The 15,701-nt window shown below is 38.8% G+C and overlaps 3 protein-coding genes across 6 annotated transcripts; all 3 read right to left on the bottom strand.

Moving 5' to 3' along the window:
• Positions 1 to 693: 693 nt before the first annotated feature.
• LOC133715460 (transketolase, chloroplastic) lies at positions 694 to 4,450 on the bottom strand. Its single transcript, XM_062141967.1, has 7 exons — positions 3,831 to 4,450; positions 3,561 to 3,651; positions 3,342 to 3,447; positions 2,959 to 3,241; positions 2,459 to 2,607; positions 2,203 to 2,356; positions 694 to 1,920 (listed from the first exon to the last, which is right to left on the bottom strand). The coding sequence occupies exons 1-7, from the start codon at positions 4,335 to 4,337 to the stop codon at positions 961 to 963; spliced, it is 2,250 nt and encodes a 749-aa protein (XP_061997951.1). The 5' UTR covers positions 4,338 to 4,450; the 3' UTR covers positions 694 to 960.
• A 1,793-nt stretch (positions 4,451 to 6,243) lies between these two features.
• LOC133715462 (DNA repair protein RAD51 homolog 3) lies at positions 6,244 to 10,273 on the bottom strand. Of its 3 annotated transcripts, none has more exons than XM_062141971.1 (10): positions 9,867 to 10,273; positions 9,097 to 9,195; positions 8,601 to 8,723; positions 8,412 to 8,445; positions 8,261 to 8,331; positions 7,944 to 8,170; positions 7,530 to 7,661; positions 7,048 to 7,114; positions 6,759 to 6,960; positions 6,244 to 6,669 (listed from the first exon to the last, which is right to left on the bottom strand). In XM_062141971.1, the coding sequence occupies exons 1-9, from the start codon at positions 9,976 to 9,978 to the stop codon at positions 6,785 to 6,787; spliced, it is 1,041 nt and encodes a 346-aa protein (XP_061997955.1). In that variant the 5' UTR covers positions 9,979 to 10,273; the 3' UTR covers positions 6,244 to 6,669; positions 6,759 to 6,784. The 3 variants fall into 3 exon arrangements, with proteins under 3 accessions (XP_061997955.1, XP_061997954.1, XP_061997956.1); XM_062141970.1 differs by having other exon boundaries at positions 6,245 to 6,659; positions 6,754 to 6,960; XM_062141972.1 differs by lacking the exon at positions 6,244 to 6,669 and having other exon boundaries at positions 6,821 to 6,960; positions 7,530 to 7,593.
• Positions 10,274 to 10,712: 439 nt separating this feature from the next.
• LOC133715461 (probable tRNA N6-adenosine threonylcarbamoyltransferase, mitochondrial) lies at positions 10,713 to 15,317 on the bottom strand. 2 transcript variants are annotated; one of them, XM_062141968.1, is made up of 13 exons: positions 14,801 to 15,310; positions 14,667 to 14,711; positions 14,143 to 14,217; positions 13,742 to 13,838; positions 13,442 to 13,532; positions 13,293 to 13,342; positions 12,869 to 13,059; positions 12,640 to 12,725; positions 12,313 to 12,388; positions 12,111 to 12,194; positions 11,902 to 12,016; positions 11,524 to 11,612; positions 10,713 to 10,906 (listed from the first exon to the last, which is right to left on the bottom strand). In XM_062141968.1, the coding sequence occupies exons 1-13, from the start codon at positions 15,053 to 15,055 to the stop codon at positions 10,772 to 10,774; spliced, it is 1,389 nt and encodes a 462-aa protein (XP_061997952.1). In that variant the 5' UTR covers positions 15,056 to 15,310; the 3' UTR covers positions 10,713 to 10,771. The 2 variants fall into 2 exon arrangements, with proteins under 2 accessions (XP_061997952.1, XP_061997953.1); XM_062141969.1 differs by lacking the exon at positions 10,713 to 10,906 and having other exon boundaries at positions 11,539 to 11,672; positions 14,801 to 15,317.
• Positions 15,318 to 15,701: the final 384 nt, after the last annotated feature.

Here is a 15,701-nt window from a genome sequence, read left to right as displayed (position 1 = left end):
AGAATATGCTATTGTTCTATAAACAACTTCTTGTATCATAATTCAGGGTCCCAATGCCAGCACATAACTCAACTGTCAATTCCAGTGAAAGATATTATTTAGAGTGAAGGAAACACCAAAGGACTAAACTCTGTTGAAGTACCCATTCTTGAATACAATGAAGTTTTGGTGGTAGAATGGTAGAAGACAATAACTGTATGGATAAGTCTGAGGTGAGCTTCAACAACCACAAACTTACATGTCAAACATTTTTTCTCATCATCTACCTCATGTGGACACTATGGGATGCAAAGTTTTATAGGCAACTGCTCAAATCATGACTCAACAGAACATGGATTACTCTGTTATCTTTGAATGGCTTGAAACCAATATCCAATCCAATCCCAAGTTCAGAATACACACAAAGCCACTTTTCTGATGGGGAACAAAACTTCTCTTTCCAACCACCCATCAATTTTTTTCAGTCATCCATATCATTGTTTTGCGCCAATAAGTGAGAGCCACCATTCAATATAACTAACCAACTTTTCCTGGAGGGTAGGATAGCACTCATAAAAAACGTAATAACTAATATCAAAGACTGCAAAGATCTAGGCTCTACAGATCCGGGCCAACCTTCTGTGATTGCAATGAGAAACGGATAGAGCTTTGTATACTAGAACAATAACAGTAGCAGTATTCCCAAATGTTAAATGGAGGAAAGTGAAACTCTTTAATTAACCACAGAACATTACAAAACTCAAGCAAGGTCCAAGAGTTGTTACAAAATACAATGAGCATTCTCAAGCCCTACTCCCTCTTGTGATCTATGTTACTACACAGAAGAATTATAAGCAACAACCGAAAAATAATATTTTTATTAAGGTGAATGAGACCATAGGCCATACTATGAACCAAATCACTTGCATATGGCCTATTCTCTGATCCCCAAGCAAAACCAAATGGCTAAATACAAGTTACCTAGCTAACTTCTTTTGCTGCTGCAACAACGGCCTCGACAGTAAGGCCATACTCCTTGTATATTATTGGGGCTGGTGCACTTGCTCCAAAACGGTCGATTCCAATTGCCTTTCCTTTGCTTCCAATAATCTTCTCCCACCCAAATGTGGATCCAGCCTCAATGCTAACCCTGGCAGTTACTGCCGCGGGCAAAACACTTTCCTTGTAGGCATCTGATTGTTCGTCAAAGAGTTCCCAAGAAACGAAGGAGACCACTCTAACAGCCTTTCCTTCCTTTCTGAGTTCCTCACCAGCTTTGTAGGCAATTTCCAACTCAGAACCAGTACCAATCAAAATAACATCGGGCTTGTTACCTGTAGAGTTGTCTGATACAATGTAGCCACCCTTCTCGACTCCCTCGATGGAAGTTCCAGCAAGGTTTGGCAGCTTTTGCCTAGAGAGGGCAAGGATAGATGGTCTCTTCTTGTTATCAACTGCAACCTTGTATGACCCGGCAGTCTCATTCCCATCAGCTGGTCGGAGCATCAAAATGTTAGGCATTGCCCGGAAACTTGCCAAGTGTTCAATCGGTTGATGGGTCGGTCCATCTTCTCCAAGTCCAATTGAATCGTGGGTCATAACATAGATAACTCGAGCTTCTGCCAATGCAGAGATCCTTATGGCAGCTCTCATGTAGTCAGTGAAAACAAAGAAAGTGGCACAATACGGAATAAGTCCAGGGCTGTGAAGAGCGATTCCATTGCAGATGGCTCCCATCCCATGCTCCCTAACACCAAACCTAATATTGCGTTCTTCTGGGGTACCCTTCTGGAAATCTCCAAACATTTTCATCAAAGTCATGTTGGAAGAAGCAAGGTCTGCACTGCCACCAACAAGACCAGGAAGAACTTTTGCAAGGGCATTGAGGTTTGCCTGAGATAAATTCCTGGTAGCATCAGCTGGGACTTCTGGAGTGTAAGTCTGCAAAGTGAAATCAGGAGACATTATGAATTTGTTTTCATATCCAATCATAACATAGTACATTATTCTACAACATGGTTTATCTAGAATCAATAAAGAGGTCAGAGACTCTGTACTAGACACTAGACCAATTTTGGAGAGTGAAAGAAGCTTAACGTGTTATCAGTGCCATTCAAAATGGTTGCCCAAATATGCTTTTGCTTAATCAAGATCATGTTAAAATAACCAAAGAGATTCTTAAATGTAAGAAGAAGAACCAATTAAAGACAGAACTACACTTACCGGGAGTGCCTTTTCCCAACCAGCCGGTAGCTCACCAGTGATGATGGACTTCAGCTCTGCAGCTTCCTCTGCGTACTTCTTCTCATATTCAGCAAACTTGGCATTCCATTCAGCTTCGAGAGCTGAACCTTCTGCAGTATGGCGACTCCAGTGACTAAAATAGAACCAATCAAGATGATTAGTAATTTATTTTATCAGACTGATTAAACTGATAGATCAGCAATTTATCTTATTTTATGCAATAAGATAGGCTTACCTTTTAACATCCTCTGGCACGTGGAAAGGCTCATATGGCCATCCAAGGTTCTGTCTGGTAGCATCAACTTCCTTAGCACCCAGTGCAGCACCATGGACACTGTATGAGTTTGCCTTGTTTGGAGATCCAAAACCAATAGTTGTTGTCACCTGGTGAAGATGCAAACATTCAACATGACATTAGCTGATATCCGATCAAAATGAACCATGTTTGAGAAATGCTTTCACCAGACAATGCAGGGATGCCTGTCTGTGTGAATCAAGTTCTCTTTGACCTCTATATTGGGCTTTTAAAATTGCTTCAAAACATGCAGCATATCCTCATACTAAAAAGTCAATGACAATGTTGGTTGAACACTTAAAAAACTACAAAAATAATTGACCTTTTGTTTTCCCTAACAAACAAGTGACCAAGGCAATAGATTTGTCATGACAATACATCGGAGTATACTATTTTCAAAATTTTCAAAGAAAATCTTCGAATAATGCAGAATATGTCACCTTTATCAAAGTGGGCTTGTCTGTCACAGCCTTTGCTTCCTTAATGGCAGCTCTAATCTCATCATACCCGGTATTTCCATTCTTCACCCAGATAACGTGCCACCCGAGACCCTCAAAACGGGTATCAACACTCTCGGTGAATGCAATCTCAGTGTCTCCATCAATGGAAATGTGGTTGTCGTCGTAGAAGGCTATCAGCTTTCCAAGTCCCCAATGCCCAGCAAGGGAAGCAACTTCATTAGAAATACCCTCCATCTGACAACCATCACCCAATATACAATATCTGCAGAGAAATAACACTTCTAAGTACAATGGCTACAAATATTACACCAAAAACAGAGGAAGGAAAACAAACGAGCTCACGCATTAAGATATTATCTTACGTGTAGTGGTCAACAATCTCACTGTCTGGCTTGTTGTAACGTGCAGCCAAGTGCTTCTCAGCAAGGGCCAGACCAACAGCATTTGCAATACCTTGCCCCAAAGGACCTGCATGAAACAACAATAATCTTAAAAATACAAATCTCTAAAAAGACTAGTCAGTCAACCTTCAAGCATGTAACTACTTAATCAACTACAAAGTTTCGAGGAGCGAATCTAACCGGTGGTGACTTCAACACCAGGTGTCTCAAAGTTCTCAGGGTGTCCTGGGGTCTTGCTTCCCCATTGCCTGAAGCCCTTCAAGTCCTCTTCCTGTTAATCGATCCAAAAACCAAAGGATTAGTTCACAAACCAATTAGATCACCGCCAAACCAAAACATACTCATCCAAATGCAGACTAAAAGGGAATCAAATCTAGTAACTTTGTGCGAAAACGAACCCAAAATTCATTTCGAACTCCAACACATAAAAGGTAGCATCGAAAACCCAACCTTGACACTGTCGTAACCCGCAAGGTGAAGCAGAGCGTACTGCAACATACACCCGTGTCCAGCAGACAACACGAACCTGTCACGGTTGAACCAGTAAGGATTCTTGGGGTTATACCTCATGATCTCGTCATACAAAATATGACCCATCGGAGCACAACCCATGGGCAGACCGGGGTGACCCGAGTTAGCCTTCTCGACAGCATCAATCGCCAAGAACCGGATCGTGTTCACAGACTTCTCCACCAGCGAGGTCTCGGTAGTCTTGTCGAGAGTCTCCACGGCAGCAGCCCGGACCGGCCTGGCGGCTCCCAACCGGCGCCTGGGGAGCCGGGACACCTTGGATGATGCAGAACTCGCCGACGATGAGGTGGATTTGAGGCCGGAGAAGGTGGGGAGGGAGAGAGCGGAGGAGAGGGAGACGCGGTCGGAGGTGGAGTTGGAGCCGTGGTGGGAAATGGCCCGGGCCAGGAGGGCCTGGGAGAGAGTGACGGAGGAAGAGGAAGTCATAATGGGGCTTGTGAGACTGTGGCTCTGGGTCTCAAGACTCTCAGAGAAGAAGAAGAAGAAGAAGGAGAGTGAAGGAGAGACCGTTTGGGAGTTGTGAGGGGGTGTGTTTCTTTGATTTTATCGGATAGAAGAGGAGGGGGCATTGAGCTTCTCGTCTACACAAAAGGACAGGTAGAGTTTGGAGCTGACCGTTAGATTGCGGTTGTAACCGATCTAGGCCGTTGACTGAGGGTAGGGAGGTTAGGAAATGCTCTGCCTTATATTTTTCTTGACCGAAAATAGAGAGTTTTTTTTTTAATGTTTTTCTAAGATTTCGGTGGGGTGTCAAAAACCCAATTATTTTGGTATGTTTTTATTTTTATTGTTTTCCTCTTTTTGACTTTTTGATTTTATCTGAGTGGTTTTTTAATTTCTTGGTGATTGCTTCCAAACATCGAATGTAACCTTTGGTTTGTCCGCCGGCGCCGGAGTGTTAGTGACATTTTTTGCTATTTTGGGCGGCACAAGTTATAAAATATGAATCGCTCTACTATGCATCGATACGTTAATGCAAACTAGACTCTAATTACGTGAGAAGTTATTCCACAGATTGTGGAGAAACTTGCTGCATATATTTTGTTTTTGATTTATTATTTTTTTTGTTAAATTTCTTTTGTTTTTATTTTATTTGCTAATTGACCATTTTGTTTTTCTCAAATATTTCAGTTCAAATGTTTTTTAATATTTGAGGGATATTTTGGTAAAATTTTTCTGTTTCTCTTCTCTTAGTAATAGTATAGATAGATTAGAAAATAATTAAATTGCTAATTGTGTAGTTGTACCAAAACGGTAAAATAAATGAAGTTGGTTTATTTGTTTATATAGAGCGAACATTTGAAAAACAGACAGTTCCATTACGATATCTGTAGGACATACACAGTCCTAATAAAACTTTTCTTCTTTTTGAAAAACAAAAACTGATGATGAAGAATAAAATAACTTGATAAGCAGCCATCTAACCATGGTCTGAATCCAAGGATGCACCAATCTTGGTGGGTTGTTGAATTGTGAGAAAGGTGGAAAGAGTTTGGTGGAGGATCTGATGAGCATATAGGTAACAATATATTAATAAGATTCCTTAGAGTTGAAGATCTGTTCAATAAATAAGGTTGGTTAGGAAGCTATAGATTTAACCCCTGGTCTTTCAAAACTTTGAAACTCCTACTCCATCCATACTTCAAAATTTGCTGCTACTTTCACCACCATATGTTTGACAAGTGCACTCTTTCTATATTATCTTGCTTTTTTTTCTTTCTGCTGACATATTGTTATTATTATATAAGCTCTCCACATGCATATATCATCCAAAAGAAAAGAATAATCCAAAATATTTTAGCACTTGGCTGCTACTCTTCTCATGTGATTCTAGTAAAACCCAAAAAAAAAAAAAAAAAAAAAAACAGAAAAATATCATATAAAACTTGATCACATATACAGAAGGATAACCAGATGGGAGCATCAACCTGGTCTAAGCAATGTTTCTGCATATACCTTGTAATAAAAGCTACCCCTTGGAAAATAAAAGGCATGTTGCAAACCTTAGTAACAAAGTCAAATCATCCAACTAGTAGTTAGATACAATATACATAGACATAGATCCCCATGCATCAGAAAAATAATACCACTCACACCCAAGTTTCAAATTTCAAAGACCAATTGCTAGAACTAAAAGATATTTAGATCATCAGATATTTTATAACATTCAGCAATATCAGCCCTGATCACCTGGTCACTAGATTCATTTGGTCATTTGGTCACTCACCGTCCGATTGAAATCGGACGGTTGACAGAAGGCAGCATATATCTCAGTACTTAACTGTCAATCGTCCGATTGAAATCGGACGGTGAGTGACCAAGTGACCAAATGATTTCAGGGAGCAGGGGAACAGCACTCCAGCAATATTATATGTTCTCTCAAACATGCGTTCCTCTCTCAACATTCTATAGCATCCTGCCACATCGATTGTATCTAAAATAAAAGATTGTCAATAAAAAATAAATTAGTTCCGAATTCCAGTACTAAGTGGTTCATTTCTGTTAATGAAGGATTGTTGGCTGCGGATTAAGAAACATTGATCTACAAAACATATGTGGCACCAAATAGTCAAGGCACTGCAACCTATTAGGTATCTAATTAAATAGCAGTTAAAGTTGGAATAACAATCAATCTGATGCACAATACAACCTGCATTTCAATGTTCCATGAAAGGACATATTGGTTCCTCAATCATTTGCAATTCTGGCTACCATTTTCTTTGCAGGTTCTATTCTCAATGATTTTATCTGTACACAAAAGTGGGTACATAGAAAGATAGTGTTGGAAGAAAATGAAGTAAATACCTTCTACAGGAGAAGAAAGTAAAAACAAACCTCGTACCTCAATCTTGTAGCTTATCATAATGGGGACCTCACATCACTCTGATTCGTTTGTGTTTTGAAGCAGAATTCCTAATCCCTCCACTGGTCACAGAAAATGAGGCTGATGCGGATCGTAAAGAAGGTGACTTGTCTATGTATGCATTCCGTTCATCACCATTCCAATACAATATGACTCGATTTGTACAACAATGTGACCAGCTATCACCTAGGAAATAAAATGAAGCAAAACTCTCAAGGATGCCAAGTGATAAAGTAAGATATTGAGATTTGAATAATCGAGAACTAAACTTACCCAATGCTAGACTCAATTGGAATGAACCTTCTGTACACTTAGTCGTTACTTGATTGAATATGACAACCTGCCAAAGACAACAAGAGGCAAAATATTGGAACCAAAGAAAGATAAGATAAGACACAACAAAGAACACCAAGGGTCCATTACGAAGAAACTTTTAGAAAATAATGAGCTTAAGGGGAAGCCTGTTGTGCACAGTGTTGACAAATAAGGGACTAATGCAAGCCAAACTAATTTGAAAATCTCAACCATGCTCTGGTTGCTCATACTAAACATGCCCGGATCTGGCCAAGAGCTTGCAAACAGAATTGTAACTGATATTGGCATGTTGCAAAGGGCCATTAATGACAGAAGGACAAAAAATTGTCTTGTTGCTGACTGTTCCTTTTGCATTCAAATCACACAACTTTTCTGGTATTTGGAAGTATATGATGACTTCACTACAGAACTCAATTCAAGAAATGGAAACTATTGCTTACCGCCAGATTGTACTTTTTTCCAAGGTTCATCAACTTTAAGGCCATTCCACCAAGTAATCGATTCCTGAGAGCAAAGTCCTCAAAATCTTGGCGAAAGTGAAAAGTAACACTATCAATGATAACAATCTTAACCTGCAATGAGTTACATTAGTACTTCCAGGATGAATATCACATATAGTGCATTCAACGATAAACTAATTGGAAATCCAGTTCCAGTTCACAAATGGACAATTAATCAGCGGAAGTGGACAAACAAAGAAACAAGGCGAGGCATGAAAAAGTGTACCCAGAAGTCTGACCAATTTATCACCAAAAAGAACAGACACACATGCTCATATGAAACTGGTAATTATCATGCATAAAGAATTCTTGAAGATGCTTAAGGCACATTCCAGATCAAAATACTCTACCTACATCTTTATGCTCCGAGATGAATTGGTCCAAGTAATTTATCAGGGCAATTTGCTCTGTGGAAGTGCAAATCCGAAAATAATATATCTTTTCCAGGATATCAGTAGGCTGTATTTCAACTCGGCAAGCTTGGGATTCCTTCCACAAAAGTTCACTATAAGATGACCAGTTTACTACAGAAGCTTCAGCAATTTGAAGAGTCCGCTCCACCATAAAGCTGCCCTCAGTATCTGCAAGTACCATTTAAAGTTAAAGACCGGATGCAACAGGAAATATTTGTGAACAGAGAATGATACAGTAAAAAGTTTTAACTCACTGACCAATATATACTGCTTTTCCACCTAGTCCACCACAATCAACAGGAATTTGCACATTCACTGCAAGTTGAATCCTGCAAATCAAAGTATGTATTCAATGCCCTGGAGAACAATGAAAGGAGTATGCACATAGATTGGAAAAAAAAACCCATACCCAAGCTGTGTTTTACCAATGCCTGGAACTCCACCTAAAAATCAGGGGGAAAAAACAAAGAAAATCATCTCCTGACCAATTAAAAGCTTGCCACAGTTTTGTGCTCATAAAAATGAAGAAAATGTACATAAATGTATTGCCCTAACATACAGCATACTCCAATAAATGATTAGGAATAGCTAGACTAACCAATTTCAGTAACTTCTTTACAATTAATTCCCCCACCGAGAATTTTGTCTAGATCGGCACAAGATGTAGTAATGCGTGGTAACAACTTCTCCTCATTGAGGATATCCCAAGCAGTTTGTGCACCTGCAGGAGACAGGATCAAGGTTACTTACTTCTGATACTCTTTAACTCAAATGTAACTACTATGTAAGTCTTCCTCAGAGAGTGAGGTTAGTAGTAGAAAAATGTCGCATCTTCTTTTTGCGCCCATAGCATTGTGTTTACAAACACATTGTACAAAGAAAGAAATAGTGTGGCCAGCTACTTAGCTGGGTTTTTGATTATGCATTTTAAGTGTATGTATTTTCGCTCTAGTGAGCTTCCTACTGAAGTCATGCAAGGCCAATAAAGAGGACACTAGAATTTCACATTTTACATTATTCTGAACAAAAAGATTTTGATTTACCAAAATTCATATTATATGTATGCATATTGGTTAAACAAAGAATGTCATTACCATTGACAATGGCCGTATGTTTATCTGGCTGTTCCAACCCACAACCAAGTTTTGCAACCTTGAGCATTTCAAAAGCTTCACTCTCTGGAACTTTTAAATCTGTTAAACAATAAAGAATGCTACAAAACTTCAATCATCACATCCCAAAATTTCATCAGAATCAATACAGATTTAGTTGAGAAAACGGAGAAAAGAACTTTAACACGAGATCCATAACGAAGGTAACAACAGTGAGATAAAAACCATTGTAGAAACATCAAAATCTACACAAACACATATTTATTTCATGTGCTGCAGTAACACTCAAAAATCTTGTCATTGAAAGGTATCTAGAAACAGCCGACTCGAACACAATACTTCATGTTGCAAAATGCAAACTCGGGTCACACGAGCCATCATATCAGAGTTCCAACAACATCGAAAATACCTCCCAATTTCCTATCTTTTCCAATTGGGTAAACTATCATTTGTTACAATTAGGACAGTCATGTGAAGAATCCTTCAATTACCCACAAACCAAGTCCTTTAATTTCTCACGAATCCAGTTCTATTTCATCACTACTCTTGCAAGCTTTCTAAGAATGATATACAACCGTAAACCAAAATCAAATATAAAAAAAAAAAAATTAGCAAAACAAAGCTATGCAAACTTGAAAGCACTGAGAGTAATTACATCGGAAATTTGGCGATTGATACATAAGTTATGAATTTGAGGGAAACCCAGCTGAGAAAAGTGAGAATCGAAAATGAGAGAGAAGAGCGATGATTACCTCGAGCGAGGTCGGAGGGAGAGATGGATGAGAGCGAAGCTAGAGTAGTGTATCCCGCTGATATGAGCTTGCCTCTTTGTGATGCTGAGAGCGGTAACCTTCCCACTTCCATTGTTGTGTTCTAGAGACACAAGATGAGAGTGGCTTTGCTGCCTATTCAATTTTGAGTGCAGATATGGATGCCAATAGGGTAACCGAAAAGTGGAGGGAAAAAATTACTCATCACTATTTTCTATAACGAAGGCAGATATCTTTAATATAGTCTCATTGCTCCTGGTTTTGTTTCATGTTTTTCAATTTACCCCCGACTTTTCAAATTTTAATGAACTTCACCATATTTTTCTTAATTTTTGCAGATTTATCATCTGTCGGCAATTTTTAGTGGGGGAGTATAGGCTTCATTCTCAGCTCGTAAGAGCTCATGATCAGCAGCTTGTACTAATCATTGTGTATTTAAGATGAAAGTTATTATTCAAAAAAAAAAAAAAAAACAAGAAGAAGAAAGTATTGGACCTATAGGTTTGACAGCCATCTGCTAAACAGACCTTCAATCCATTCTATTAACAGAAAGGATTATCGAACACCCTTTTTATTACATGTACAGAATGAATAAGAATTAATTTGACACAATCTTCCATATATTACATGGGAAAGTAAGAAAGTTACGTACGTTCTCGCAAGGTTTTAAGCACCAGATTGTAAGGTATCAAGGGCAGCATTACAGTGCTCACAACATTCCTACAACATTTGCTTGATCCCAATCGTGTTGTTTAGCCAGTGCCATACTGGTGGTGATCAATCACCAGAAAGTTCCAATCTAAGCCAACGATTTTCCCAAATCTAAAACTTGACTTTACACTGAGAATGAAACTTCATCAATTGGCTGGAGATTTAGGAGATGGAGACTATAGTTGCTGTTGCAAAGATGCTTGGACGAGAGATGTCAGAGACGGATGAATGCGGGCCGTTCTCATTGACCGAGCTTCACTCCTTCCCTCAGCGTATTCTTCCCCCAATGGCCACCTTGGCCGCAGATCAAACTGATGCATAATAAACAAACTGATAAAGGCTCCGGGTGAAATAATATAAGAGTACATGCACAATGCCTATCTAACCAAGCAGCGAGCGGCTTTAGGCAAAATCTTATCCCAACACAAAAATAAGGAGCTTCACTGGGTATGTGAGTTTATTGGCATAGCTATATAAATGGACATAATGGACATACAGATGCGTGCTAATGAGGGCCAAAAATCGAATATATACCCATCCCATTATTTCCAATCTTAGGATCGACGACACTAAATTTCACACATCAGCTGACCTACATTATTATGACCAGGGAATCCAATATCTTCTTCTGATACATGAAGCATTAACGCATTTTTCAAAATATCACTGGAGTGATGGCTTATGGTAATAACAAGGAACTAGGAAATATTAAGTTCTTTTCTTCCTATCAATGGCTTTTTCTTTTTGGTGGCAAAAGTAAGAAGTTGAAAATACCAAGCCACACTACAGCAAATGAAAGTAGGAAGTCTCAACCAGTGAGAGTTGCACAGGTAAAAATTAAATAAAAAGAGATCCGGATATAGTAGATAAACAACTGAATAGAAACTTGATGAAAAGCAATCATAGGGGTCAAAGTTTTTTAACAAACCTCAATATCTTCAGGTTCATCTGCAGGTGGTGGTGGATCAAATCTTCCCATACAAAAGTTCTCAATGCCAGTCCATGCCACCATTACGCCTAGTCAGTTTAAAATCTAAGGATTAGTCTTCACTGTAGACAAGCAATAAATATGGGGATCTGTGTATATAAAGGGAACCAGGTTAACATGTAGGAATTAGTCTTCACCAATAGGTATTTTTCCACATATTTTTGGTGATGGCCAACTACGGGTTAACATTTTCTTTTAATCCAAAGAATCCAGTCATTTCAGCTACAAATGATTAATATGCTCAGGCCCTTCTTTATCAATTTAGAATTCACATCACCAACACCACAAGTTGAGCCAAAACGAGATACAATGAATTACCGTTGTCTGTACAAAGGCTGGGAGGAGGGCATACAAGTTGTAAGTTGTTTTTCTTGACAACCTGATCAAGTCGAGCCCGAACATATTGATTTGATGCAACACCACCAGACACAACCTGCACACAAAGAATACAAATAGGCATCCATGCTCAGCTATATGAAGTAAAGGTGGGTTGGAGCATACAGAATCAAAAATTGCAGTTTACACACCATATGTTTTACAGAAGGTTCAATCTTCAAAGCCCATTCAATTGCTCGTTCACACCTTTCTTCCAGATGTAATACTGCAACTCTCTGCACAAGGGACAACCTCAAAGTCACAGAAGTTATAGAATAGATAAAGTTGGAGCCTAAACAAGGCAAACATTTGATCAAACTGACAAGAAGAAAGACACAGATAAACACTAGTAACCTGAAAAGAGGCAGCAATATCAGCTCGGGACCTTCTATCTTCGCTAGTTGCTGAAGAAACAGGAATTGTAGCATTACTGCACAACATTAGAAACATGGAGCCATAAGAAGATAACTACGCTAACTGACATAAATCACTAGACAAAAGACATGGTTTGCAGTAACATCAATCGAGAATCAGTTGTTGTGCTTTAACTGAACTCTATCAGTTACACAATCTGTGTGAGTGTGTGATCAAATAGCTAGATTATCTTTGGGAAGGTGCAAACTGGAAAAGACGCATAACTCAATTTCCAATATGATTGTCTATATCTACAGTTATACATACATATTTTTAGATTCAATTGCCAGCCTCACTTGAGTCTTCAGACCAGCGTACGAGAAGTTGCAATCTTTATGTTGTTTCATTGGAGTCTAGAGAAAAACAAAATGAGTACCAGATTTAGGATTCAACTTCATGTTGCAGAAATCTTGGTCATATGTTATACTTTATGTAGAACCAAACATGAAGCCTAAGGTAACTTTCTGGCAAAAACTGTTTTAAGAAGAAAGATTACCGAGAATTTGATTGATTTTGCATCACCCTCTTGGGCAAGCTCTTCAATAGCTGGCCCACCACTTCTCCTCAAGTCAAGACCAAGCCATTTTGCTATCTTATCATATGCCTCACCAATAGCATCATCTATTGTGGTCCCAAGTTGTACATAATGACCAAGATCACGAGCAAGGATGAGTACATTGTGTCCTCCTGAAGACAAACATTGCTTTAGACACATCATTTAGTGTATTAAAGTAACTAACAAATCGTTCAAATATGCATCAGACAAGTTACCCATGGACTTGACTCACTTGAGTATTGTCATTCGTTTCTTTTTAGAACATTAAATATTGTCATGTGGTACAAAAATGTGGATGGAACTCATGGAAGTTGATTGAAATCTGTAAAACGACCTTATGCAGGAATGGTGTAGATTATCTTACCTGAAATAAGCAGAGCCATGAAAGGAAATTGTAGTTCTTGTTCAGTTAACCTAGGACAAGAAATAGACAATTGTCATATGTACAAGAGTACTCAAAACAATGACGAAGTGCAGATATATGAGAGAGACAGAGAGTTAGCATTAAGGCACCTGGCTACAAGAGCATGAGCCTCCATGTGATGTACACCAATAATTGGTAAGCTAAAAGTACCAGCAATTTTACGAGCTTTCCGCACACCAACTGCATAACAATTGAATGAAAAATTAGTCCTAAAGTCCTTAGAAATAACAAACAACTCAACTCCTTCCTCACAATCTTCCAGTGGTTGTTAAACAGGGGCCAGATTAGGAGGGTACCAAACCCAACCAAATGGCATAACTGGTAATAAAATCTCGAGACAAACATACACCACTGAAATTTTAAAAAAGAAGTGATACTACTTAATTTACCACGAAGACAAAGGCTTAAACCAGGACCAATGGTAACAGCAACTGCAGACAAATCTCTCTCGGTTAAATTAGCTTTGTCGAGCGCTTCTTGCACAACCTGCAATCAACAATGACAAATTCAGGCCGAGCTTTAAACATTTTCAATTCACCAAAAACCAAAACAATATAGTAATGAATCATTTGGATTACAAGCGATAATATGAAATAACTAAGTCATCCAAAACTGACGTCAATAATAAATGATGACTGGCAAAGCAAGCGTAGCAAAAACAAATTAAATATAAGGATGGTGTCTACCAACACTAACATACGTATCAAATTATGTCTTAAGTAACAGATGTCAAATCATGTAACGGATGATCATGCTAAGTTGAAAGATGACTGTAATGAAGAAACAATACCCGATCAATCACTTGCAAGTGCGCTTCTTCTGCCATTTTGGGAGCAACACCTCCATATTGAGCAAGCAAATCTGCCTTGACATGGTGAAGGCTCGAAATTAGATAAAAGTAACCACGTAGAAACATAAAGTTATACACTTGATTCTAACGAGTAGTTCTCCAGAAAGCAACACACACAAAGTCTATTACTTTTTCCTGTTCATCATATATCAGGACGATTTTATCACAGTATACGCCATATAGTCCCAAATTAGTTTCAGAAAATGAGAATCCTTAAACATATCTTATGCATCACAGAAACTTCTTTATAGCAGATTTTCTCGAAATACCAGATAGCCTAATCGCCCTCTCAAACTTTACTACCTAACATTTTGAAGCACAAACATATACTCTAAATGGCCAGAAACCAAATAAAAATATATAATGCACTTCACATAAGTAAAACCATATGCCTCAACTAGATTAAAAAATAAAAAATAAAAATCATAGCCAAATTCTTGAACTTCCTTAATTGTGATACATACCTGAGAAGAAATAACTTGGCTGAGAATTTCACCGTTGCTTTTCACCTGCATTCACAAAAAAAACCCAAAACCCAGTTCAGTAAAAAAACTCAAATTTGACAAGTACCCAGAACCAAAGTTAAGCAATAACATACGACGGCGGCGGCGGTGTCGTCGCAGCTGGTTTCGATGCCCAGAACAATAAGATCATGTTGGGGATACGGAGTACGAGGTTTTGGGTCTAGAAAAGTTGGATTCTTTGATGCGGAGAAGTTGGAGGAATTTGATTTAGAAGAAATGGGAAGCGAGGACATGGGCCTTGGTTTGGGCTTGAAGGGTTTTAGAGCTCTGAGAGAAACTGAGGGTTTTGAGAGGAGATTTAGGCGCCAAAATACGGAAGAGAGGGCCATTCTGAACAGAGATCTTCAATATGGCGCAGAGAGTGAGTCAGTTATTTATTCCTCGAAACGGTTCTTTAGGACAAGAAAGAAACGGTTCTATCGGGAGCCCAACAAGGTCGGGTCAGGGTTTGATGCAAGAGTGTCATTTGTTCATTTGAGGAAAAATGTGTTTTTGCCACCGAGATTTGCAACTCTCCCACGTCCTTTGTACCAAAATAATATTTTGGATCTTCATGAATTTTTGTTGTGTTATGTATGAAGACAATAAGAACTGAACACCAAGAATGGGAGAATATCTTCTATATTCATTATTGACCAAGCTGCGGCTTATATAGCCTTACAAGAGATTGAAGCAAACTAACAGCCCACTCAACGCACAACTCTCGTTGGTGGTATATGATAACAGGAATGAGTCAAAACCTACCTAACGTCCCTATAATTAGGGCTTATTAACAGCAACAAACAAAACAAACTTTTAACAACTTAATTGAAACCCTAGCAGCATTAATGCGTCCATGCAACCATGCAACCCTAACATTTCCTCCCCTAAACTGAATTGTAGTGAACAATCAGTTTAACTTGGAACCTCACAAACCCCAAGCAGCTCACGCAGCTTCACAAACGTATCTAGCTTGAGCGGTTTGGTCATGATATC

The sequence above is a fragment of the Rosa rugosa genome, chromosome 6, assembly GCF_958449725.1.
Source record: "Rosa rugosa chromosome 6, drRosRugo1.1, whole genome shotgun sequence".
NCBI lineage: Eukaryota > Viridiplantae > Streptophyta > Magnoliopsida > Rosales > Rosaceae > Rosa > Rosa rugosa.
This window is presented reverse-complemented; position numbering and strand designations above follow the sequence as displayed.